General features: G+C 48.0%; 1 protein-coding gene across 3 annotated transcripts; it reads right to left on the reverse strand.

The window, feature by feature from the left end:
• Positions 1-1,910: 1,910 nt before the first annotated feature.
• On the reverse strand, positions 1,911-24,556 carry ELF5 (E74 like ETS transcription factor 5; the record flags this gene model as incomplete). 3 transcript variants are annotated; one of them, XM_082844437.1, is made up of 6 exons in its annotated part: positions 1,911-2,737; positions 3,154-3,349; positions 5,227-5,295; positions 10,512-10,562; positions 14,030-14,263; positions 24,421-24,556. In XM_082844437.1, the coding sequence occupies 6 exons, from the start codon at positions 24,539-24,541 to the stop codon at positions 2,641-2,643; spliced, it is 768 nt and encodes a 255-aa protein (XP_082700563.1). In that variant the 3' UTR covers positions 1,911-2,640. The 3 variants fall into 3 exon arrangements, with proteins under 3 accessions (XP_082700563.1, XP_082700565.1, XP_082700564.1); XM_082844439.1 differs by lacking the exon at positions 14,030-14,263 and having other exon boundaries at positions 24,421-24,541; XM_082844438.1 differs by lacking the exons at positions 10,512-10,562; positions 14,030-14,263 and having other exon boundaries at positions 24,421-24,541.
• Between the last annotated feature and the right edge of the window lie 1,751 nt (positions 24,557-26,307).

A 26,307-nucleotide genomic window follows, 5' to 3' on the forward strand; every position in this document is an offset into this window, starting at 1 on the left:
GGTTCTGAGGAACCTAGGGGCAGGACAGGAATAAAAATGCAGACGTAGAGAATGGACTTGAGGACACGGGTAGGGGGAAGGGTAAGCTGGGAGGAAGTGAGAGAGTGGCATGGACATATATACACTACCAAATGTAAAATAGATAGCTAGTAGGAAGCAGCTGCATAGCACAGGGAGATCAGCTCAGTGCCTTGTGACCACCTAGAGGGGTGGGATAAGGAGGGTGGGAGGGAGATGCAAGAGGGAGGGTATATGGGGATATATGTATGTATATAGCTGATTCACTTTGTTATACAGCAGAAACTAACACAACATCATTAAGCAATTATACTCCAATAAAAATGTTAAAAAAAGATACATACACTGCAGTGTTCAAAGAAGCATTATTTACAATTGCCAAGATATGGAAGCCACCTAAGTGTCCATTGACAGATGAATGGATAAAGAATATGTGGTACATATATACAATGGAGTATTACTCAGCCATAAAAGAGAATGAAATTTTGCCATTAGCAGCCATGTGGATGGACTTGGAGGTAATTATCCTTAGTGAAATAAGTCAGAGAACAACAAATACTGTATGATATCTGTATATGTGGAATCTAAAAAACACAACCAATTGGTGAATATAACTAAAAAGAAGCAGACTCAGAGATATGGAGAACAAACTAGTGGTTGCTGGTTGGAGAGGGGCAAGGTAGGGATGGGGGAGGGGAAGGCACACACTATTGGGTGTAAAATAGGCCACAAGGATGTACTGTACAGTATGGGGAATATAGCCAATAGTTTGTAATAACTGTAAATGGAGCGTAACCTTTAAAAATTGTATTAAAAAGAAAAAAACAAAGAAAACCCTGAAACCAACCACAACAGTGCAAGAACAAAGTTCAGCGTGTGAGGCAGCATGAAGTGGTGACCAAATGCTCTTCCACACAGGTCCAGGAAATTACTGTGACAGGCACTGAGAAACTAGTGGTACCAGATGTGATTTTCAAAAAGAAATTGGTAATCTGGATTTGTCTGTAAATCTCCTGATTTTTAAATAAGGCAACTAATTCAAAATAAGAAACAAAACAAAACCTCAAAACACAAGCAAAAAAAAATGTGTGTGTGTGTGCATACCAAACAAAAACATAGTTGTAGGACCCACTGGACCATGGCTTCCATCTTGTGAGGGGACCTCTGGCTTAGCATAGAAGGTGGTGTGGAGGATCACTTCATATATTCCTTGCATCTTTTGGGGCTCTCTGGGAATCTCCATCTCCTAAATGCTAGGAAGTGGAAGGGTCATCAAAGGTTTTATAGGTTGTCAATGTTTGTTGAGTTGGCCTTGCTAAATTGGACAATATGGAGACAGTGTAACATGTTAAATATTTTATTCACATTGTTTACAAACTGTATCCACCTGGAAAACACATGAATCTAAAAAATAGACTATTTTACAGTCATTCACATTTTTTAAAAACAAGTTACTTTTGACGTGAAACTCTAAGATGGAGGCCCTCAGCCTGTATTGTCGTTCAGTGCCTCGTCACATGAGGCTTCCTGCTCTGGGGAAGGAGTTCTAGGGGCAGTCCACCCAGCTGGAGGTCACTAATGGCTCACCTACCAGTGACTGATGAGAAAATGTCAGTGCATACTTTAACTTGTGAACATTCACTGGTGTATATCCAACGTCGCTAATTTTGTCAAGGAAATATGCATTTTAGAGCTTGCGTACTCATCGGGTGGGAAGACAAAATGAGAGGCTCATAATTTAATTGGCCATTACAGAGCCATCAAGACATTCCCAGTTCTATAAAGGTGTAACGTCTTGCCCACAGACAGAATCAATGAATTACGATTTTATTGTGTTGAGAACTTGAATCATAAAACAGAGGTGATTTGGAAATTGATGTAAGCGTCTGTCGACTCTTTGCACAGCTGATGCCTCCCATCTAGGAGAAGAGAGGGAATACACTCAGCAAGAATTAAGAATGTGCCTAATTTTGTGTTACTCCAGAAGGATGGCCATGGGAGTTTTGCTGAGTGGCTAAAAAGATGTTCTGGTTAAGAAACTCGCTATTAGCCTGTGCTAAGTCCAATTATGTACCAGCTTAGCTCCTTTACTAATTAAGAAACTTTTCTATGGAATTTGACTTTAACAATTTAAAATCTACAGTATGTTTGTCTTACCCACATCTCACCCCGTCCTACTATATTAACTACAAACTAATCACTTCATTTTTGCTTTGTGAGCTGCCACAGTTAACTATGTGAAAACTTTTGAGCCTTTGGAATGGGAGCACCGGATGAGCCTCTAATGGCAGAATTGGATCCTTTTTCTCTGAGCAGCAGCAATGGCACAGGGCATTGTGGTTCTGCAACTCTTCATTAGGGAAGTGATGTTTGATCCGGGTGCCACAAAAGATCATCCTCTCCTCCCCTCGGGTAAAAAAAAAAAAAAAAAAAGGAATTTCTTAAGGGTTGCTGTCATCACCCCCAAGTAGACAACAACTCTGAATCCAAATGTAAGCTGAGATGTGGAGAAATTTTATCAGCACGTTTGCAGGCTTTTAAAAGAGTGAACTTTCAAGGTCTATTGCAATCTATTGTTTTAAAAGACTGAAATCCATAAAATGAGCTTGATGATGGAGGAGATCATAGCTTGTCTTCCTGCCACCCGTGTGCGTTTTTTCCAAATTTGTATACTAATCTTCGGTCGACCCGTTCCAGAATTCCTGTTTTATAGTAGTACCTGTGAAAGACAGCAGAAGAGGGACGTGAGGAGGGTTCATACCCTGGGAAAACAACAGCGCATAAACACGTTCCTCTTTCCTCTCAGGTGACAGGCTGGTCTTTGGTTACCCTGGTATTTTCACACCCTCTTATCAACTTACACTTAAACCTTTCCCAGTCATCTTGAAGAGCGAACCTCACCACATCTGGTTCAAAACGTGTGTGTGTGTGTGTGTGTGTGTGTGTGTGTGTGTGTGTGTGTCTGATAGCCTGGCTTCAGAGTGATCTCCGGGGAACACTGCCAAGAATGGAAAGGACAGCGTGTCAGTTTACAAACCCTAATCCCACCTGTACCTAAGAGCCGAAGTGTTGTCACATGACACTTTTTATATAACTCTGCCTGAAGGCTCACGGCATTTCATGCTGTTCACTTACCTCAGAGCTCTGCTCAACTTTTCATACGTCATTCTGTCATTTCTCTTCCTTTGTCCCCACATCTTTGCCAGGGCTTCTGATTTAACCACCCGAAAAATACCTTGTTCCCTATCTTCCCATTCCAGAATGCCACAGTTTTCCTCAGGAGATAGAAGCAGGTCTCTCACAAATTCCCATAGGTGAGAGCTCTGGAGGCCTTTAGGGAAGGAAAAAAAGTTAGCTAAAAACTAAAACAGAAAAATTGAAGAGTTGTACAACTTCTCATGAACCCATGAGAAATGCTCCTTCATGGTTATTTCCCAAAGTGATGACCGAGCGTTCTAGTTGGAACCATACCTAGCTGTGAAATGTCTTCTTCTACTGGGAACCATACCTAGCTGTGAAATGTCCTCTTCTACTAAAGTAATTACAACACACACACAGAGACATCCTATTTACATCGACCAGCAACACTGGCTCACGAACTTTCCCTGCTCGATGGAACTACCAACTAATTCTACGGAATTAATGAAATGACAGTCGAATGGCGTTTCCATTCTTCTTTCTGAAAAGCAGTGTGGTTGTACTGAGATCCCATAGCTACAACTGTCTGGCTGGACTAATCCTGCCATTATGTTTTGCATGAAAAACTGGTATTTCTCTTGTTCCATTGTATCATAGTTAAGACTTGCTCTGGAGCCTGGCTGGCTGGGTTTGGGTCCTGAATTCACCTCTTCTAGCTCTGTAACCAAATCTCTCTAGTTATCTTCTCTCTAAAATGGGTTAGTAGTGATAAATGGAATATTTATAAATGGAATGGAATATTTACAAATGGAATATTTCCTGCCATATCAATACACAAAGGATGGCACAGTCATCAATGATTGCAACCCTCCAACGTGAGCCGGTGAGCCCTGAGGCGACTCAGGGCTGAAAAGGATCCCTGCCATCTAGCAGCCATCAGACTGCAGCCACTCCGTAAGGCGAGCCCTGAGGAAACTCAGGATGTGAAAATACAGGATACTGGCCCCAGATAGCTGAGGTGCATATCAAAGGAATGATTACACTGAGCCCAGACTCTTGCATCTTCCCATACCTAGAAAAGCGCTGAATTCTTTAAGTTGAGACATTTGGTTGTCTTTAATTAACAATAATCTTTATGACAGACTCTAGGTCCATTCACCTCACTACAAATAACTCAATTTCGTTTCTTTTTATGGCTGAGTAATATTCCATTGTATATATATGTGCCACATCTTCTTTATCCACTCATCTGTCGATGGACACTTAGGTTGCTTCCATGTCCTGGCTATTGTAAATAGAGCTGCAATGAACATTGTGGTACATGACTCTTTTTGAATTATGGTTTTCTCAGGGGATATGCCCAGTAATAAAGCAGAAACTAGCACACCACTGTAAAGCAATTATACTCCAATGAAGATGTTAGAAAAACAAAAAGGAAAAATCAATAATCTTCTGACGTTGCTGCAAAACTCCTGTATCTCCTGGCTCCTCCCCTCGCCTCCTTGGGGCAGTTTCTCAGAGTTACCTGAACTGCTGTCTCCTGGGCTGCAGTCCTCATTTTGCCCCCCAAAAACTTAACTCGCAACTCCCATGTTGTGCATTTTTTTAAGTCAACATAAGAGTACCTACCTCATAGCACAGGTTAGAGGATTATGATTTAATACATGTTAAATGGCTAGAACCAAGCCCAGCAGGCTCGACCCTGTCCTGGGTAGATCTTAGTTCTGGGAAAGCTAACAGAATTGCCAGCTCATGGGGTTTCTTTAGTATCATCTCTGAGTACTTCAGTGAGAAGGATTCACAGTAGACCAGGAGAAACAAACCCTTATTCAGAAATTTAACGTGGTTAGAACATTACTTTAATTCTCCTGATACCATTTCCAAGTCAAAAGAAAGAAATTGGATTTTGATAACACTTATAACGGTAATCATCAATTTCTCTGCTATGTTCTTCGGGAAATAACGGGACTCACTCAAACACGGAGTCTCAAAGCTTATTAAAGTAGATTACTTTGTCTCATGAATGGTTTTAAGAAATTACCAATGACAGATGGCATCTCTTACACTTACTTGTTCGACTATGACTGTGACAGTCTTGACTTTTGATGCCACTTGTTTTCAAGCAACTGGAAACAGCGTCTGCAACAGAGTGATTTACAGCTGTAGGAAGGAAGCTGGAGGCCGCGTTCCGACCTCAAATCACACCAAATGGGCAACTATTAATTGAACACCTTTGTGGTAGGAGACAGCGTGCTGGGCTCTTTGGGAATAATTAGTAGGTTTAAGGAGCGTTTGTATTCAACACTGGGGCCCTACTGTGTGCCAAGTTCCGGGCTCTGAGCTGGAGATAGAAAGTGAACAACACAGACTTGGTCCCTGCTCACCTGGAGGTTAAGGACTATTGGGCAAGGAAAACACAAGTGAAACACAAATCGCCATTGAGTTAAGTGTTATGAAGGAAGGAGGCCTCAGATAGAGAACGAGGCGGAGGAAAGCACCTGCTGTAGATGGGGTGGCCAGGGCGAGTCTCCTGGACGGGAGACACTCACGCTGATGTCAGGAGGTGGGAGGGTGTCCCAGAGGGAAAGAGCAGCATGTGCAAAGCCCAGGGTGGCGACCAGGCAGGCCCGTGGGGTGCCCAGGCGTGGCGGTAGGGGCCCCGGGCTGCCGGCAGGTACGTGGGCACATGGTAAGGATGTGGGATTTTTTCTTTTTTTTTTTTGGTGGTACGCGGGCCTCTCACTGCTGCGGCCTCTCCCGTTGCGGAGCACAGGCTCCGGACGCGCAGGCTCAGCGGCCACGGCTCACGGGCCCAGCCGCTCCGCGGCATGTGGGATCTTCCCGGACTGGGGCACGAACCCGCGTCTCCTGCATCGGCAGGCGGACTCTCAACCACTGCGCCACCAGGGAAGCCCAGGACGTGGGATTTTATTCAAAGAGTAAAGCGAAGACTTAGGACTTTAACAAGGTCTACTTTTTAAGAAGATCCCTCTGGCTAGTGTGTGGAGAACAGACTAGAAGGGACACAGGTAAAAGCAAAGAGAGTAGAGCTTATGAAGAGCAGAAAGCAAGGCGTGACCTCAAGGCTGAGTTAAACTAGAAATCACACTGTAAGTCTGAGACACTCACGTTGCTGCAAAGTGTATATGATTAAAAAGTAAAAGGTGGTACCAGATCACCCCTCCCTGCCCCCACATCACTTGCTCGGCCCACTCCAGCCACACTGGCCTCCCGGCTCCTTCTGAAACTCACGGGCACATCCCGCCTTGGGGCACTTGCTCCCTTTGCCCTCAGTGCTCTTCCCTTGGATGTCCAGGGGCTCACGCCCTCATCTCCATCTTTGCTCAAAGTCACCTTCTCAGCGAGGCCTTCTCTGACTGCCTGAGCTGGAGTTGCACACGCTCACCCTACTCAACACTCCATGTGCTAGTTTTATTTTTTGCTGTCATATTCATCACCATGGAACATATTATATATTTATTTATTTTGCTCACTGGCTGACTTTTCCCACTAGAGGGCAGGGATTTGTGTTCCCACCTGTATCCCCCAGCACCTAGCACAGTGCTGGGCATATAGTACGTGCTCAGTAAGTATTGTGGAGCGGCCACCATGCTGCACTCTACTCACCTTCCCTGCTGTAGGGACATGATGCTATAAATACTGAATGACAGAGTAAGTATGCTGTCCATGGAGGGAATGGTGTCCTGTGTACCACACCACTGCCCAGGAGGGGCCTGTCTCAGTGCCAGTGGGTCTTGTCACTCCCTGGCGTGACATCCTGCAGTGGTACCCTGTGGTCTCCCGCGCAGAGGCTGCCACATTAGTCAGGCCCTTCACACATGGACCTCCACCCAGTTCTCCAGGCTTATCCCTTGCTGCTCCCCAACATCGTCCCTCCTTTGGGTCAGATGGTCCCAATGGGGCTTGACTTTCTCCTGCTTCCTTTGCACACGCTTCCCGCTCCCCACTTCCACCTAGCTGAACCCACTCTCACAAAACCTCATCAGGAAGTCTTCTCGGAACTCACCCTCTGGGTTAGAGCCCTCTCTGTCCCATAGCACCTGCGTGTTCCTCAGTGTTCCAGCATTGGTCCCTTTCTACCTCTACCGTAGAGGTCCATCTCGTCCGTTGTTCATGTGTAATAACAGCTGATATTAAAGGAGTGCTTACTAAGTGCCAAGTGCTTGTAAGGGCTTCACATACAGTATCTCATTTAATACCTGCCACGACCCTGTGTGGTATAATCGCTATTTCCATTTATTGAGGAGCAACTGAAGCCCACAGAGTTTATGAATTTCATCCAGAGAGGTGGAGCCAGGACTTGAACCCAGAGCAGTTCCATTTCAAAGCAGATGTTCACAATTTCTGCTTCAGCATGTCTTTCATGGCAGGTGTTCAATAGATACTTAAAGAATAATTATTAAAGTTTGTTGAGTGTTTGCTACTACCAGGTGCACACCCAATCTCGCCCACCCTTATGATGCACATTTCTTACTCTCCCACTTTACGTATAAGAAAACAGAGGAGTCGAGTGGCTGGGCGTCTCTCTGGAGGTCCTTTACTCACGGACTCATGAGTGCTGAGACACAGTGTACTCTCTGCAGCAGGCACGGGACAGACATCACGAAACAGGTCCCAGGCTCTCCTCTCAGGGGTCTTGCACCCAAGTGGGAAGGAATGTCCAGTGAACAAACATGGCCTATTTCAGTTGGTGATAAATGCCTTGGAGAGGAATGTAGCGGGGTGGGAGAATAGAGGTCATGGTGAAGGGGCTGAGTGATCTTGCAATTGTAATAAGAGTGAACAGACAAAGCTCTCGGACAAGAAGATGCCTGAGTGGAAAGGAGTGAGCCCTGGCGATGTCTGGGGAGCACGATCCAGGTCATGTGCCTGCCCGACGTTGGAGCTGAGATCGCATGTGAACAGTCCGGCATCAGGGCCCCCAGCCCTAATAACTGCCGCGCATCATTCTCTGGAACAAACAATGACACGAATGCGTGACTTCAACTCTCGGGGTCCCTTCGGCCTCTTCTCCACCCTTTCCTACTTTACAGCCTGGAATTGTATTGATGTGGGAAAACGGGCCCATGCATACGGGCCAAGCCACACTGAATGCTCAGGTGAGATCAGCTGACAGTGGGGTTGCCGCCAGGTAAAGAGAGGTGAATGCAGGTGAGCAGGTGAGCAGGGCTGACGGTCGGTTGATCAAGACCGAGAAAGGGTTCTGCCCTCCTCTCTGATCCAATGTCACGCTCTGCGGCATCACCTGCAGAGAAGACCTGGCCACTGTTTTAATTTAATCTTTTAAGAAGAGAGACAACAAATGGAGTCATCAAGACAAACACAGGCGAATTATTAACTGGTGACTAGACAGCAAGCTTTCTCTGAAATGCCCAAGTGGCAAGACGTGGCAGAGTCACCCTGTTAATTTCGATGCTTTCTCCGTGTGCTTTGGCTGCAAGAGATCTAGTTTGATGAGATGAACACAGGATGGGTCAGCACGGGGCAGGGCTGTGGGGATGGTGGGAGTTTCCCCTTGTGGGTCTTGCCAGAGATAAATAACCCTGTTTTATCTGTTCCTACTCCTCAGCGGTGGCTTTGAGGGTAGTCACGGCTCGGCTCGGCTGGAGGCCTTGCTTGGCGGGTGGTGGGGTGAGGGTGTTAGTGGGGGCAGAGGGCCTGAAGCCATCAGTGCGTGGCCACGTTGAGGCAGCTTCCCAGATCCAAATGTCCCCAAGGTCAGTCTGAGGTGGTGGCGGCAGCAGTACCCTGAGCCCCGCCCCAAACTTCTCTCTGGAGTTCCACGGTGCTCTGGGGGGCAGCTCCCTGTCTCACAACGATCTTCATCTTCAATGTGCCCCTGCAGCTGTGCCTGCCGCAGGGCGAGTGGGGACATGGCCCGGGCTCTCTGCTGTCTGTGGGATTTGGAGAGGTTTGGCTGCCTTGAAACTGGAGACTGTTAAAATGTGGCCAAAGGATATGTTCTCAGTCGTTGATTGAAATCCTGGTCCGCTGTCCTCCAGAAGCTGGATGGAGGCTGACGTGACAGTTTCTCAATCGAGCTCATCACACGCACGTCCCCATGATGCTAGCAGTCCAGCCATAGAGCCTGCACCCCGTGCCAGGAGCCGGAGATGCCCAGCAGCAAAGCCAGGCCCGTAGGCTTTGTCCTCTGGTGCTTCTGCGGTGGAGGTGGGGAGGGTGTGGAGAGGAGAGATCAAGTGCAGAGGGGCTGGGGTACTTCACTTGGGCCAGTTCTGACAGTTTCCTAGCTTGTCGGGCCTGGGCCCCTTCAGCAGGTACTAAGTTGAAAATCTCCTGTTCTCTGAACCATTGTGGGGCTGGGCCCAGACCCAGAGGAGTCCTGAGTCTTAGGTCTCAACTGAGCGGACAGCAGAGTGAACAGCAGGGTCTGGGAGCGTGCGTGCATGTGTGTGTGCACCTGTGGGCATGTGGTGAAGGACACAGCATATAAGAGCATAGACTTTGAGAAGATGAGTTGGAATCTCTGCTCGGCATGGACTTATAACTTGTAACTTGTGAGTTACAGCACCTCCAGTTTCCTCAGATACAAATGGGGATAACATTACGATCTAGCAAAGTTATCATGAGGATTAAATAAGTTAATGTAGGTAGAATACTTGGCCTGGCACCGCGCTGGGCACATAGTAAGGGCTTCACAAACACTAACAGTAGCTATTAATCTTATAGCGATTTAAGATGAATGGGGACACTGCTTGAAGCCCCAGGAGGCTACTTTGTCCTAGTTGGCCAGGCCCCAGAGCCAGGACCTTGGCGTGGGTCTCAGTAACTAAGAGCAATCATCACCATCATCATCTTTAAAAAATGAAAGCTCCAAAGTTCCCTTTCTTAAACCTTCTCCATCTGCAGAAGTGAAACCGTGAGTGTTAATTTTCAGAATCAACAAGGCCGTCTGAGATCCTCCATTACCTTACAATTATAAACGTGACCTGCTTAGTGAGCTCAGATTCTCTGTAGACATTATCAACGCCAAGGCCTCTAATGGTTAGTAATTATGATTATTATTGCTAAAGGTACCAGTATTTGGAGCATCTACGCTGCTGGCACAGGCCAGGCGCTTTGTATGTACTGTTACCTGAACTCCTCACAACCCAGCGGGTGTCTCACCATTTTATAGACAAGGAAACTGAGCCTGGGGGAGGTTAAGAAAGCCACAGACTTGCTCTGTCCACCGTGTTTCTCCTGCCATCTTCTAGCCTTTACTGTTTCAGGACATCAGACGTTGAGTGTGGTCCCACAAGAGCATCATTCAAGCCCATGTGCCCAACAATAGCCTCAACACGGCCTTGGGCAGCTTGACCTCAGTTACTTACAGTCTTTGATGGTGGCCTTGGTCTCTTCAGGGTCATTAAAAAAGGAGTAACCTGGAAAAGAAAAAGAAATCCGCAAACCATGGCGTACAATCCTGGTTTCCCCAGCCAGGCCACGAGGGGAGGTACTGGGGAGAAGGGGAGCCACTGTGTCCTTTGCAGGGTACTTTCATTTCAGAAGGAACCTTGGAGACCACCTGGCCTTTACAGGGCCACCCTGAAGCCACCCCTGAGAGATGTAATCTCCTTGTTGTTGTTTTTTTTTTTTTTTGGCTGCCCTGTGAGGCTTGTGGGATCTTAGTTCCCTGATCAGGGACCGAACCAGGCCCCGGCAGTGAAAGCACCGGGTCCTAACTACTGGACCACCGAGGAATTCCTCAATCTCCTTGTTTTTAAAGGCCACCTGGAGAGAGCCCTGGGCCACGCAGCCCAGCAGCTTCTAGGCTTTTCTGAGTGGGCACTGGGAGTGAGTTCTGGCTTGGGATCAGGAGGCCTGGGTTCTGAGCTGGGCCGAATCACTGACCCCCGTGTAGACTTGCCCAGTCACCCTGTCTCCGGGCTCGTGTTCCTTACTGGCAACATGTGACAGAAACACCCCTGCCCTCCCTGTTGGCTCTCGGAGTCTATGATCTGGGATGTGATCTCTAACCCTTGGGGATTTGAACGCCTGTTACATGCGGGTCAAAGAGAAAAATGGACACGGGAGGCTGCAAGAAATGCAGAACCCGACATGAGGATTTAAAGGAGTCTGGAGACGGTCGGGGCCTTGGTGGTCTCTGAAGAGTGGGGCGAATCAAGAGTTTCAGATCACATTTTCACGTAGCAGCACAGGCCAAAGGACATCTGCTTTCTAACTTGGTGTCCAATGTGAGGACTAGTTTCCATTTACTGAGAAGACAGGAACAGGGCAGAGTTGGGACTTGATTCCTAGGGCCGTTGGTTCTAGGAAGGATTGGTTCTGGTCAGCCACGCACTCTCTTCCCTCCTCCCGAGAACAGGAGCGGGTGACGGGGGCTCTTCCTCTCCTGTGCTGGGAGAGTCTGCCCTCTGCCCTGCACCTCTCCGGCCGACTTCGCCTTCCAGCGACCAGGGTCTTCATGCTTCAGGGCCCTTCAATCCTACTGCAACACCTGCTGAGCCAGACAGCACGCTGGGCCTAGAGCCCCCTTTAACTCCTCTCCCTGCTAAAACTTGTTCTGTGTCATTTTCTTCCAGAGCCCTCATCTATGGGGTAATATAAGGCCTAAACTGGGTAATAACTAGTTAACATACAATTTATTGTCCAAACAGGGACACTTTTGAGAATGAAAGACAGGATAATGGTTGAAGACACCGTGTCCTGGGCAAATTGGGACACTGGAAACTTTGGTCACAATACATGTATTTCAATCACTGTATACATTCTGGCCTGAGGAACATTAAAGGAGGAATTTGAGGACAGAGCAGGTTGATGGAGTAGATCATCTTACTGATCAACAGGATAACTGCCCTGGCCCATAGAGTCCCTGAAAGTCCACCATTGGAGGTAGCTTTGTGACTCCAGGGATTCCTTAGAAGAAGAAGAGGCAACTTGTGGCCTGCTTAAAAAAACAGTTGGATTTTAGCTTATTTGTTCTGCACAGACTTTGAGGTAATGGGACCAGGGATAGGTATTTTTTGATGTAACAGTTGCCAGGAATGGAAGTGCCCGAGGTGGGAGATCCCAGCACAGGGACTGCTGGGCCTGAAGACCAAACGTGATTGACTTGACGTTCTGCCGAGGCTGGCGGTACCAAGCTGAATCTTTTCTCAGGATGGAATACTCATCTCTGTGGCCCTGGGGTTCTCGTGCAAGGCTGTCCCCTTGGGATGGTTCTGAATGGAGCCCCCAGCTCCTCCCTGAGCCTCTGTGATTTGCTCAGACTTGCCTCCTTTCAGGGAAGGCCACTGCTCCTGGCAGGTCACTGTCACTGGCGATAATCAAGCAGAGACTGGATAACAGTGGACAGCAGGTCTGTTTGTCCCTTCCTCACCCCAGGGCGCTATGGCTCCCAGGGCAGAAACCAAGCAGTGCCTGAGAGCCCCCATCCTTAGCTTTCCTGCTTTCAGGCACCCATGATGGGGGAGATCAAGGGGAGGGCAAAGAATCATAGAGCTGGAAGGTACTCTGTGGGTTTCCGCCCAAATAGGAATCCCTGCCACGGCACCGCCATCAAGCACGGGGCTATTAGATTGCTCGCTTATCTCCAGTGATGGGGAGCTTCCTACCTTAGGTATCTTTTGAAGCCGCCTTTTAATTAATTAATTAATTAAAGATTTTTTTGATGGGGACCATTTTTTAAAAGCTTTTATTGAATTTGTTACAATAGTGCCTCTGTTTTATGTTTCAGTTTTTTGGCTGCGAGGCACGTGGGATCCTAGCTCCCCGACCAGGGATCGAACCCATACCCCCTGCATTGGAAGGTGAAGTTTTAACCACTGGACCACTAGGCAAGTCCCCTGAAGCTGTCTTTTTAAAATAAGGTGCTAACTTTTAGAAAGGTCTTTCTTAAAATTGAGCTGAGATGTGTTTCTTTATGTTTTAAAATTTCTGCCTCTTGGTTATATTCATGATGACAAAAACAGTTGCCATTCATTGCATTTGCGTCCGTATTTGCTGTGCTAGATGATGTGTCACCGAATCCTGTCAAGAAGCCCGGGGAGGTGTGTACCATAACCCCACCAGAGAGGTGAGACAGTGGAGATTCAGAGAGGTTAAGCCATTTGCCAGAGGTCCTGCGGCTCCGAAGTGTGAGAGCCAGGGTTGGAGCAAAGGTCTTTCTGATCTCACAGTCCTTGCTTTGTACTGACTTTCCATGAATCAGCCCTGTTGACCTTGGAGAAGTCACTTAACCATTCAGGACCTCAGTTCCTTTCTCTGTGATATGGGATACAGAATTGTATGTTCTCAAAAAATGCTTCCGGGTTTAAAAAACCTGTCCAGCAACATTCTACTCTTGCAGGGCATGTTGCTGTTAAATAATGCTACTGGGGCCACCTTGCGGCCATTCGATCCCTGACCACTAGGAATGTGATAAAAGGAAATGGCAATTAGTCGGACTCCTCTGGAAACAGGGAAGGGAAAGGGTCTAGTTAATTTTCTTCTCCTTCTGCTTAATAAAATGTCAAGCAGAAGCCTCCTCTTTTTGTCCACCCTTTATGGTTAACAATCTTTATGAACATAATAGTTTGTTGTATCAGCCTGGTTCCTGGGCGGTCCTTGAACGTGTTTTAGTTTTCTTTTTCTTTCTTTCTTCTTTTTTTAAAAAACTGTACTCAGCTTGCTTCCTTGTAACTCACTCCGTTTTTCCTCCAATCTCTGATTCTAGCATGCTAGAGCTTCTGGGTACAGAAAGGTCTGGTTAGCAGGGGATTTGGTTTCACAGAGAGTTGCAGCTAATAAAATTTCGCCATGTGAGTCCTATGGTAGGGAAGGACCTCCGAGGTCATTTGGTCCCAACACCGGGTCCCTGTCCTCAAAGCCCAGCCCTCTGGGCACTGACCTTGTGAGCGCATGCTCTGGAGGATGAAGTACAGGTACTCCCCGCAGACACCAGCTGCCTCGATGAACTCCTCCTGTGTCATACTGCACAGCTGCAGCCCGCTGACGTTGAAGTGGCAGAAGGAGATGCAGTTGGCATCCAGCTTATACTGGTCGCAGCAGAACTGGAGCCATTCCCAGACGTGGCGCTTCGTCCAGTACTCAGGGTGGACAGACGGCCAGTAGGAGTCACAGGCTGCACCAGGAAGAGACAAGTGAGGGATGACAGCCAGGAGAGGATTAGAAGTCCCTCAAAGGAGGCTCTAGTTTTACTAACATCCTCATCCTCTGTCCAATGAGTTGAAGGGGCCTCCAGCCCTGGGTTGTTCTGCTGGGGTCCTGGTCATCTTCTGTCCTGAAGCGAAAACCAGAGGGGACTGGATCCTACGAGTGGCCTTACTGGCAGAAGAGGGAATGACGGGGCGAGAGACCTGGTCCTGGCTAGGGAGCTCCTTGAAAGGGGGAAACTAGGGGAGAAGGAAAGAAAAAGTCCCTTCAGGTATTTGGTTTCAGACAACAGGACATCAAGAGCATAGCCTTTAGAGCCTGACAGGTCTGGGTTCAAATCCTGGTTCTGCTGCTTTCAACTTAGACAAGATCCATAGACATTTAAGCCTCAGTTTCCTCATCTGTAAAATGGGGATAATATGCTCCACTCACAGGGCTGTTCTGGAGTTTGTGGTTAACACCTATAAACTATATGGTGCATAGAAAGTTATCAATCAATTCAATACTTATTATTGGATTGGCCAAAAAGTTCATTCGGGTTTTTCCACACCATCTTACAGAAAAACCTCAACGAAATTTTTGGTCAACCAAAACAAATGCCTGTGGTGTGTGCCAGGCACCATCCAGGGCTGATCTGATTCCCTCTGCTGTTATGAAAAGCTGACCAGCACTGGCTATAGATTTGTGTGCTGTCCCTGGCCATCTTGTGCTGAGGGCCTTGGGCTGCTGAAATGTTACCCAAGCATCTGGCAGACCTCGGATGACCAGAGCACGCTCCTCCAGGGGAAGGGGGAGGTGGAAGCGTTGGTTGTATTGTTGTTCTTGTGTTTTTGGTGCTGTTTTGAGGAATTTCTATCCAGAGGGCAGATTCCCTTCACTCCTTCAGTGAAGGCCCCAGACAGAGGTGTGTGCCATCCTGTCTGGGAGGCTGAGAGGAGGCTGTGCCTAACCCAGGGGCAGAGATGGGTGCTCAACAGACGGTCCCAATGCCAGGAGAAACCAAAAGGGTGGCAGATCTGCTATGGAAGATGTGAGGTACCAGGTCCTTGGTCAGGTACTTTGACATAAACAATTCTTGCCATTGCCATTGTACTCATTCATTCATTCAAAAAGCTTCAGTTTCCTCATCAGTAAAATGGGGACAATGATAGCACCTACATCGCAGGGTTGGTCTGTGGATTAAATGAGTTAACACATGTAAAAGTATTTAGGGTACTTAGGACAGAGTCTAGAAGATTACCACTGAATACCTTCTATTTGTGAAGCAACAAATTTTCATCTGAGAATTCATGATGAATGGGAGGTTTGGTCCCTGTCCCCCAGGAGGTCACAGATGAGGAGACTGAAGGTCATGGAGGTCTTGCCCAAGATCCCACAGCCAGTGTGGGGTAGAGGTGGGATGTGAACCCCAGTCTGAACTTGAAAGCCATTACTCTTTCCGTTCCATCATGCTGGTCCTCAGAGGCCAGCACAGAGAAGAGATCAGACAGTGGAGGCAGACACAGAGCCAGAGAGAAGGAAAAGGGCTGAGGAGAAAGGCAGGGAGCAGAGGCAGGCAGGGGTGACTGGCTCAGGCTGTGTGGACGACAGAAAGTGTGTCTCACGAGTTACACCCCATGGCGCACGGCAGCGAGGCTGTTATGATTCCCCCTTTAAATGCTGCATTGGCTGCCCCTGTCCCCAAAGGAACTGTGGCGCTTCTAATCCCAGGCGGGAGATGGCTTCTCTGCCCCTAAGCACCCGCTGTGTATTGGCCAGGCTGCTATATGCCCTGATCTACATCAGCTCTACTTTCGATTTCCCCCTAAAACGTAGAGGCCTTCCAGAAATCTCTTTTCCCACCGTGAAGTGGATTGAGGTCAAACTTGAACACTAGGTTTGCTGTAGACTGAGTCCTTGGACTCTTTAATCAATAGAAATTGATAAGAGGCCAGATGAGGAATTCAGGCAAGGCTTTCTTGGGACTCGTGCTGCAGCACGAGGGAGTGAGAACAAGAAACAGACGTCCTTGCTTGATCCTCGAGGAGGGTCAACCTGGTCCCTTAAACAGGGGGAGGGTGGGGCGAATTGGTGGGTCAGGCGGGACGGGCGGCTTGGTGGCCTGCCCACCCCCTTGGTGGAGCTGAGCGCGGGCATCCCACACAGGACCCTGCTTTTGCTTTGGCGCCTCAGAAGTGGCAGTTGGATTTTGGCCTTTTTGTATCTTATTGTTCATCATTTGCCCCAACTGCATGTTCCTGCAGTTATTTTTAGTCCCTCATAATGTCTTTCATTGGTATTTTGTTGTTGGAGGACTCGTTTGTCCAGGTGCCAGCACTGCCAGTAAGGGTCCCAGGTCCCAGATCTCAGGTTTGTTTAAATTTAGGGTTTTAATCAGAATTCTATACGTGTGTGAGTCAAAGAGTTGATATCCGGCCAGGATGGCGGAGGTTGATGTTGTGGCCTCTACCTGCTGTTTGAGGAGGGGCCCCCATCAGCCGCTGGGGGTGCCAGGGTCTCCTGGGAACACCTGGCGGCCCTTCCCCCTTCTGGCCTGTGCTCTCACGTGCCGAGTTCTGGCTGGAGTAAACCCGGGGCCTCCACTTCCCTGGTATTCCCACGAGAGATGTTTATGAGCCTTGAAATTCTTCCTCCCTGGGTCCCGAGCTGAGCCCCGCCGGAGATGCCTATCGGGGTGCTGCCCTTTCAGGGCACACTTCATTTCTTTCCATGGAGAGCGTGCGCCAAGTCTCCGAGCCCCTCCCCTCTCTCTTCCACCCCCAAGTCATTTTCTTTGGCCCTGGGAGATGGCCACGGCCATGTTGTTTCTGGAGGCCAGCGGGGGCGTAAGGGATTCGGAGAAGTGTCACTGACCCTGGGAAGGTGTCGCTGGCGCAGCCTCCGTCCCCTCGGCTCGCTCTCCTCGGCAGCTTCCCCGCAGAGCAGGCTTCGTGTGCGGCTCGGGCCCGCCCCACGGGGAGGCCAGAGCCAGGGCCTAGCACGGCAGGCTCTCCTCGCCAGCGGAGTCCTTCCCGAGCGCGAGCAAAGTAGCTGTTCTCGGCCAGGTGGAGGGCGAAGCGCCAGCACAGAGGGAAGCCTCTTGGCTGTGGTGTGGTTCCACGGTCCTGATCCCACAGGGGTGAGGAAGGCCTCCCCCACCACCACCGCCCCTGCCCTCCCGCAGCATTGCCCCCAGCTCAAGGTCTTTGCACAGGCGCCTCTGGTCACCTAGGGTGCGGTCCCCACCTGTCCTCTAAGTAATTGCTGCTCGTCCTCAAGACCCAGCTCACTGCCCGGGTCAGGAAGGCTTGCTGTCCCACAGGGGCGTGGCCAGCTCTGCCTCTTCACCCTGAGTCAGCAGGGCGGAGCCCGCCTAGCCCCCTGTGGGTGTTCCGGAGGTGAAATGACCAGCCAGGGGACTGCCACTTATTATCTTCACTTCACAGGGAGGAAACCGAAGTTCTGAGAGGTTACGTGACTCAGGCCACGCGGCTGGTCGGTAAGGGGGTTAGGCCTCCACCAACTCTTCCACCTTTGGACGTGGGAAGTTTGCATCAACTTTGCCTCACTCTTCTTGGTTGGCAAGGACCAGACTGGACACACATCTGGAAGACTGACTCAACACTTCTGATGAAGGTGTATATATATATATATATATATATATATATATATATATATATATATATATATATAATATATTAAAATATATGCACATAGTTTATATAGATATTTATATAGTATGTGTATGTATTGTTATATATTTTACATATTACGTGTATTTATTTATATATATTACATATATATATTACGTACGTATATAATCTAGGTTTGAAAAATCAGAAGAAGGATAGAGAGACTGATGATGACAGTGTTTGAATGACATGGAGACCCTTTCACTACTCGGAAGAGATGAACTCAGGGAAAATACAAGACAGGGCGATACACCCAGAGAATATGTTATCTTTAACAGGTTGTATTGTCTGGAAATGTAAAGTGTTTGCCTCAATGTGCCTACTATTCACAAAATAATTTAGACTTTTTGGAGAAGCTGAGCTATGAGGCCCTTCTGCCTATGTTTACCAGTTGGGTACGGATGATGTCCTGTACCTGGTAGACTTAATCCAAAGTCCGCAGGCCACGATTAAACAGCAGCCTTGGCCAGCTCCTTTGAAGTCGGAAGTAGGTCAGGACACTTGTTTAAGGGATAGCTGCATTGGGAAGAAGAATTAAGGGGCTAAAGGGAGTTTTCAGCGATTCTGGGGGGAAAATGCTCACAACTGATGCTATAACCTGGGATGCAGTGAAATTTGGAGGGAGGCCTTAAGTTTTGGAGCTGGCTGGCACACTCAGATTCCCACAGGGTCAGCAGGGCATGTCCATGCCCAAAGTGGCCCCCGATGGGGACAGTGGGAATGGGCAAGTTCATGCCGAGTGGACAGTGGTGGCCCAGCTCCAATTGGCTGTTGCCGGGCAGGAAGGTGGGCCCTGTGTTGCCAAGCCCAGATTGTTATGTGAAATCTCATGATTTTTAAGTGCTGACTTATTTAATTTTTAAAAACCGCTCCGAGGGTCAGTCAAAACTCTTCCAAGGCTGGCTCACTCCTGGCAGTGACTTTGTGAGGAAGAACTTCACAAGCTTCTGGACAGTTGTCTCCTTCAGAACTATTGTTTACAGCGGGCATGCTAAGGCTTTTAAACATTTTTAGTCGAATAGTATTTTCTTCAAATTGAAATTTCTCTGGAAAAAAAGCAGTGCTGCTTTGCTGGGAGTTAGGGGAAGGTACTATATGGCTTCCCCTCCTTAGCCCCAGAAGGCTCCTTGAACATCACTGTTCTAGAACTTGAAACCAGGGCTCTTGATGTTTGGATTCCCCCTAAAAGCTGAAAGGGTGTGTGATCTCACACTTAGTGGTCCTGCCTCCTAGGGACCCTAAGAGGGTCTCCAAGGGCATCTGTATGCCCTCCAAGGGCATCTGTTTCTTGTTCTCACTCCCTCAGCAAAATGGGAATACTAGGACGTACCCCATAATGCTGTTAAAAAGATTAAGTGAATCAATACATGGAAAGTGCTTGGAAAAGGACAGGCAGGTAGTAAGTGCCCATTAAATACCACCCATTTATACTTGTTAATATCAGGGCGACTCATACCACTACGTTAATTGCATTTCCTCAACTTGTTAGCTGTGCAATCCTAACAAAGTTTCCTAACCTCTCTGGACCTCAGCCTCCTTCATCTATAAAATAGGAGTAATAATAGTGCCTACCTCTTAGGGAGTTTGCTACGAAATGGAAGAGAAATGATGCATGTAAAGAACTTAGCCCAGTTATCTGAACGACAGGAAGCTTTCCATATGTCACTTGTAATTAGTTATTATTTTGGGATGACATTTGTTCTCAGGGAAATGAGGCCATCTCCACCGGGGCCTCATTCTAGCTGAGGGACAAGCAGAACAAAGCAACCCAAAACTCAGTGAGAGCGAGGCAGACAGTTTGGGTCAGAGGAGGCCTGAGTCAGACGGACTGGACCATGATTAGCTTGATTTATTAGCACTGGGAATTGGGAAAGTCTTTTGCCTGGAGCAGCGCTGAAGAGACCAGTGAGTGGACTGGATAGCACTGGGCACCATCGATTGTGGCTTTGTCACTGAAAGGACGGACTTTATGAGGAGAGATCTGAAATGATATATTGCTTCTAGGTTTCCCTCCTGAGCTGGTCTAGCCCCATCCAATAGTCCTTCTTGGCTATTATTCCAAGCCTGTGGAATGATTTAGACCATGAGATGGAAAAAAAAAAAAAAATGCCTGGAACAGTGTAAGAAACTGGGTGGAGAAGAGATGAGAAGGGCTGGCTGGGTATTAGCAAAGAGCCGAGGCCATGGGAGTGTGGTTAGAAAGGGGCAGAGAGCACCAAGCCCTGAGCCGTCCTGGGGCCACAGCTGCCCAAAGGCTTGGATGTGTGTGGGAGAGGCCGGAGGTGGCTGATGATGAGGTCTCTCCTTGGGGGTGTCCTGGGGTGTGACTACCGCCATGGGGCTCACCTTAGGCTTTCCAATGATTTTGTATTTCATTATCTGGTTTCGATTTAGAAGTTCCTAGACTCTTTCTCATATCTGATCTCAAACTTCTATACCCTGAACCGGAGTCTTGCCTAAGAAAAGCCCCTGTGAGACCCAGATGCCTCTCTTCCTGATCCTCTGGTTGTTAATATCCAAGATCAGGGTTTTGCACCTTGTTTTCTTTTTTAAGAAACAGTTCTGTCTTCAAATAAAATCTCCCATTGCTAACATATTTGTTGAGCACTTAGTACGTGCCAGTTACCATGCTACACTCCTTGAGTTTTCTCATGTCATCCTCAACACGATGCTACGAGGTCCTAGATCACGTGGCTTATTTTACAAAGTAAATGATGAAAGTAAGGCAAAGAATGGTGAAATCCCTTCCTGAGGTCACACAACGAGGAAGTGGCTGAGCGAGGAGGAGGTCATGTAGGCAGATTCCAGTTCCTGCAGCCAAGCCTTAGTAACCACTATGCTGTACTATCTTCCGAATCAAAGTGAGGGAGGAGGTGGAGAGGGGGACCTCAAGCTTGTCCTTCTCAGCTGTCACTGCAGGTCCCCGAGGGACCTCCTGGGAACCCCTAGAGCTGGCTCAACCTAGAAACCTCTGCCTCAAAGTATAAGGAAGATCCGAAAGCCAAGGCCTACTGAGTGTTGGCCTGGCCACCTTGGCAATCAGGGGAGGGGTGTGTGGGTGTGTGAAGGGCAGGATGGAGTTCCAGAAAGTAGGGGTGAGATCAGGATATTCCATGGCTTGTCAGATGCTTGGCTACTGGAACTTGATTGGAGAAATAATCTCTTCAAAATATCACATGCTTGTGAAATTTATGCACTTCCCCACTACGTCCCTCTTTGATAAAATTTTCCAGTATCTGTAATTCTTTACTTTAAAAGCTGAAGGGAAGGCCAGGGTTAGCTCATGATATTCTAGAACATTCTGCAGTCTGTGACTGCTCACTCGCCAGCCTGCCGTGTAGCAGGTTGTGCTGCTTCTAAGACAGGCCAGATGCTGCGCACTTAACACACTTCGGACACAGATTCAGCTGCCTTCTGCTAAAGCCAGTTAAGAGGCAGTAAGCAGCTGGTTATCCCAGCTAGGTTGCGTATTCCTCCCTGCACTCTCACGGACATCATTTATCCAGCGGGCACATCATTTCTTTCTCCCTTTCTCTCCCTTTGGTCTCAAAGTGTCTAAGCTGCCAACATTCTGAATTGGCAAGGCTGAGATGGAGACCCGGGCTGCTTTTGTTCAATATGAAAAGTGAAGCGAGCAGAGAGAAAGCTGTTTATCCACCAGCTGGGAGTCGTGAGGTGTCCTGGCTACAGTGACCGCTTGCCAAGTGCCAGGTGCTTTGCTAAACACGTTATATGTGGAATCTCAGTCAATCCTCCCAACGCTGGGAGGTGGATGCCGTTTCAGCTGAGGAGAGCATATCTCAGAGATGTTCGGGAAAACCTGCCCAAGGTCATGGGGCTGGTGGATGCCAGCACCAGCCCTTGACCTCAGACCCAAACAGGAAGCTGCCATTGGGACAACCCTGAATTCAAGCTGGAATTTCCTGGGAGGTGGGCAAGGACCTTAGGACAGATGGCAGAACAGTGTCTGGAGGAGAACCTGGCTGTCCCCTGATGCATTCCTCTCAGAGAAGGTTTTGGCAGACACTCAGACCCGTGTGTCACCTCTTGGGGTGACAAAACGACAGAAGGCACTGCAGGGCATTCCTCCCACCAGTGGGACTCAGGGAGCCCGGGTCCTCATTTGAGACTAAATTTTCACACCCAACCTTGACCTTTATGAGCTCAGAGACACTCGGCTCCTTCTGAAGTCCAGAGGGCCAGAGGGCCAGCCCAAAGCCTGGCTCCTCCCTCGGGGAATGTCAGGAAGCTGGGCCACTCGCGGAGGATATTCTGTCTCTACATCTTGGTGGGAATTTCTAGTCTCCCAGTGGGTGGTGGGGGATGAAGTCTACCTCTGTGATGTTGCCTGATGCAGGAAGAGACACTTCAGGAAGGGATCCTAGCAAGGACCTGGTCCAATCCCTCATTACACTGATGGAAATGCAGAGGCTTCAGACGGGAGAAAGCTGGGTCCGTGCTTTTTAAATGCACAGTTCAGTGGCATTAAGTATATTCACATTGTTGTGCAAACATCACTAATATCCACCTCCAGAACTTTTTCTTCAACCCAAACAGAAACTCATCCTTCATTTTTACACACTTGTGTGTGCTTGCTGTGTGCCTGCCATGTCCCAGACACTTCACACCTATTAACTCATTTCACCCTCACAAGTCTGCAAGATAGGCATTACTGCTCTCTCCACTTTAGAGATGAGAAAACTGAGGCACGAGAGGGTAAGGTGTTGCAGTTATTAAATCGCAGAGCCGCTCTTCACATTTAGGGCATGCGGCTCCAAAGTCCGAGCTCTTGACAACTACAGAAGCTCCTGGAACATTGCACGAGGTAGGTGGCTGAGGCCACCCCCTCCCATCCTGCTCTGATGCCCCCTGGTAGAAGAGGCAGGAAGAGGAGGCTCCCAGGATGGCAGCTCTGGGTTAAGCATGGATGGAGAGAAGGGACAGGAGCTGGGCTCCACCATCGTGGGACACATGGGGAAGGGACAGGGACTCGAAAGCCTTCGTTTTCCTCCTTCAAATTTAGCCTCTTGACCAAATAATGAGTGTAGGGGAGATCGAGTACATTCCTCATTGTCTTTCTTGGAAACAAGGTGCTCCTTAGGCCTGAAGGAGAATTACAATGTGCGGCTGGATGACTCAGGTCCATGTGCAATTATCCGGACACTGGTGAGAGTGAGCAATGTCATACGTACAAGTGTGTCGTGTGTGAGGTTGGGGGATGGTGTGGGATTCGATTTGTAAGTATGTGTCTCAGGTCTGTCTGTGCGACACTGGTCTCTGGCCTGGAGGCAGGGGCTCCTTGAGATGGACATTTCACAGTGTCCTCAGAGGCCTGGCCTCTTCCGGAGGCTGCTGGCCTCCTGACCCTGAATGTGGGCCCTGCTGGGCCGGAGCACACAGGGTCAAGGCTGGGTGGTGAGGCCTGAGGGCTCCATCAGTGCTTGCATCACCCTCCGCGGGGCGTGCACCTGCCGTGCTAGCAGTCAGCCAGGCTTGCTGTGATGTGTAGTCACCCAAGCACCTGGGGACAGAGGCCCACAGAGGGTTTCTGGGGCAAAGCTCAGCTGGCCTCCCTTTGGCATGGGGCTTGCACAAGGCCCCGTGCTTCCTTCTTAGGAGGAGAAAACTGGGCTGGGAGAGGAGGAGGTGTGGGGAGGGCAGCCTGGGGGACAGCAAGGACACTCCTGTTTACTGAGCACTTGCTTGGTGTCAGGCTATATATTTCACAGTTTGGCTCCCTTAATCCTCACAGTAATTCTCATCATCCCTGCTTTAGGGATAAGGAAATAGAAGCTCAGAGACTATCTACAATATTAATACCAATAATCACAGCGTTACGTCATTTATAAGATGACCATGTAAGAGAGTTAAGAGTGCAGACGCTCAAGTCAACTTGCATGAAACTTAACTAACTGTGAGACCTTGGGCGGGTCATGTAACTTCTCTGTGTCTCAGTTTCTTCATTTATAAAATGGGAATAATAATTAGTAATTTCTCCTAGGGCTTCAATAAGGAAGAGACAGGTGTTTGGTACAGAGTCTGGGGCATAGCTAGTAGTCAGCAAATGTTGGCTAAAGCCACAATGATCAAACAATCACAGTGTACTAGGCTTTGGGCTAAGGGTTTCTTTCTATTACATTGTTTAAATGTAATAACTCCAAGAGATTGGTGTTATCACCTCCCTTTTACCCATTAGCAAAATAAGGCTCAGAGAGGTTAGTGGAGTTCCCCAAGCCCACAGAGCTGGGAAAAGGTTGGGGCGAGGATTCCAGTGCTTTTCTCTCTGCAGAAGCGGCCCTTCCTCCCGCCTGGGTCTCCTGTGACCCTCTGCCCTTAACACTGGTGAGAGCTGGCGTTTTCAGCCCCCAGCATGGCATTGTCACCCGCCTGAGGCCAGCACCACCTCCTGCCCCAGTCTGTCCCAGCTCAGATGAGCTTCTCCAGACGTACACACCTGTCTGATGCTCAAAGGCAGGATAATACTCTTCATTGCTGAACAGGTCAGTCCACGACATCAGGGGGTCGCAGAAGGACGCGTTGGGCAGGAAGGTGCTGTGTGTCACTGAGTCCAACATCACCCTGTAATGGCAGGAGAGGCTGTGAGGAGGCGGATGAAGGAAGAAAGCCACACTGTAGGAGCCCCCAGCAGGGCGACACTTGGTTTTTAGTAATGACGGCAAACGCTTACAAACATACAGTCTCCCAGGAGCCAGGCACCCCTCTAAGTGCTTTCCATGGTGACATTTTTTAATCCTTGCCACCTCCTGTGAGGTTTGTGTGTATATCCCCATTTTATAGATGAGAAAACTGAGGCAGAGGGGTTGAGACAAATGTCCAGGTAACATGGCCAGTAAGTGGCAAAGCTGGGATTTGAGGATGAAGACTTTTATTATATAATAATGTTCTTTCTTTACTTTTCCTATTCTCTCACACCTGAGCCCTGAACTGGATTATAATGTCTAAAAATATACTTCTGGGACTTCCCTGGCAGTCCAGTGGTTAAGACTCCATACTTCCACTGCAGGGGGCGGGGGTTTGATCCCTGGTTGGGGAACTAAGATCCGCATGCCGCATGGTGCGTGGCCAAAAAATATATGTATACTTCTGAAAACAGGGCGAGAATTATTATAAATGAGCATGCCCACAAACACTAATCCACAATTCTGAAATCCAAAAGCTCTGAAGCTGAAAGTATATATGTGTGTGTGTGTGTGTGTGTGTGTGTGTGTGTGGTGCCGACTTATTTCCCAGCAAAAACAGTCCTGAATTGATGTTATAAAATTTTAATATATAATTATAATATATATTATATCTCTACTTCTATATATGTATATAAACTAAATACTATACATTTATTAAACATATACAACTATAGATATGCTCTGTAGTCTTATACCTATAGCTATAGTTTTATTTGTTCCACTTGATGAATATTCATATTCATCACTATTCATATTCATTCACTACAGAAATATTAATGCATTTAAGCAGTCCTAGCAGCCAGTACCTTGAGAGGGGTATTCTGTGCTCTGCAGTATATACCCTGTGTCACCTTCTTAATACCTGAAGAATTCTGAATTCTTCAGCACATCTCGCCTCAGGGTTTTGGATAAGAGAGTGAAGACCTGTGATAATTGTAACACACTTGCTTCACTGAGGGCTCTGGGCTGAGCAGTTTACATTCATTATTCATGGTGTCCCCAGGGCAACCACTCTGAGACAGTTTCTGGTGTGGGTTCTGTTTTTATAGATGAGGGATGGGCGCTGTGAGATTCCAGGTAACACGCCGCAGAGCACCCAGGTGGCAGATGCTGGGAGTTTGGGTGACAACGCAGGTGGGTCTGTTTAAGAAGTCATGAACCTAATTGTGCATGCTGGCGAGTGGGAAGCTTTGGGAGAAGATGACTGGTCGAGGCTGGAAAGGGGATAGAAAAAAATGGGCTGGGGCTTCTACTCATAAGCATTCTTGCCTCACCAGTCTCATCTTTCAAGTTTCCTTTTGCTGTTTCCCATATTCCCACAATTCAGAAAAAAATGAATTCATGTTTGGTGAATTAGAAAAATCTGTTCACCCAACTTCTATTATGATTATCGCAATGATGTTGATGAGATAGCGTGGTTCTACTCCCTTCTGCAAAGGGGACACAGCAGCTCAAAAATCACACAGCTGGGAAGTGTCAAAGCAAAGACTAGATTCCAGGTTGTTAAGTGCATGGAATTTTAGATGGTCAGGAGCTTATTAATCATCTCGTCCAGTGTTTCCCAAGCTTTAGTCATTCGCCTGCCACCATGATAACTTCCTTAATATATTAAAAAAAATCACTTCCCTTTTTATTTTAAC

This window comes from Leucopleurus acutus (genome assembly GCF_964270905.1).
Source record: "Leucopleurus acutus genome assembly, chromosome: 8".
In the NCBI taxonomy this organism is placed as follows: domain Eukaryota; kingdom Metazoa; phylum Chordata; class Mammalia; order Artiodactyla; family Delphinidae; genus Leucopleurus; species Leucopleurus acutus.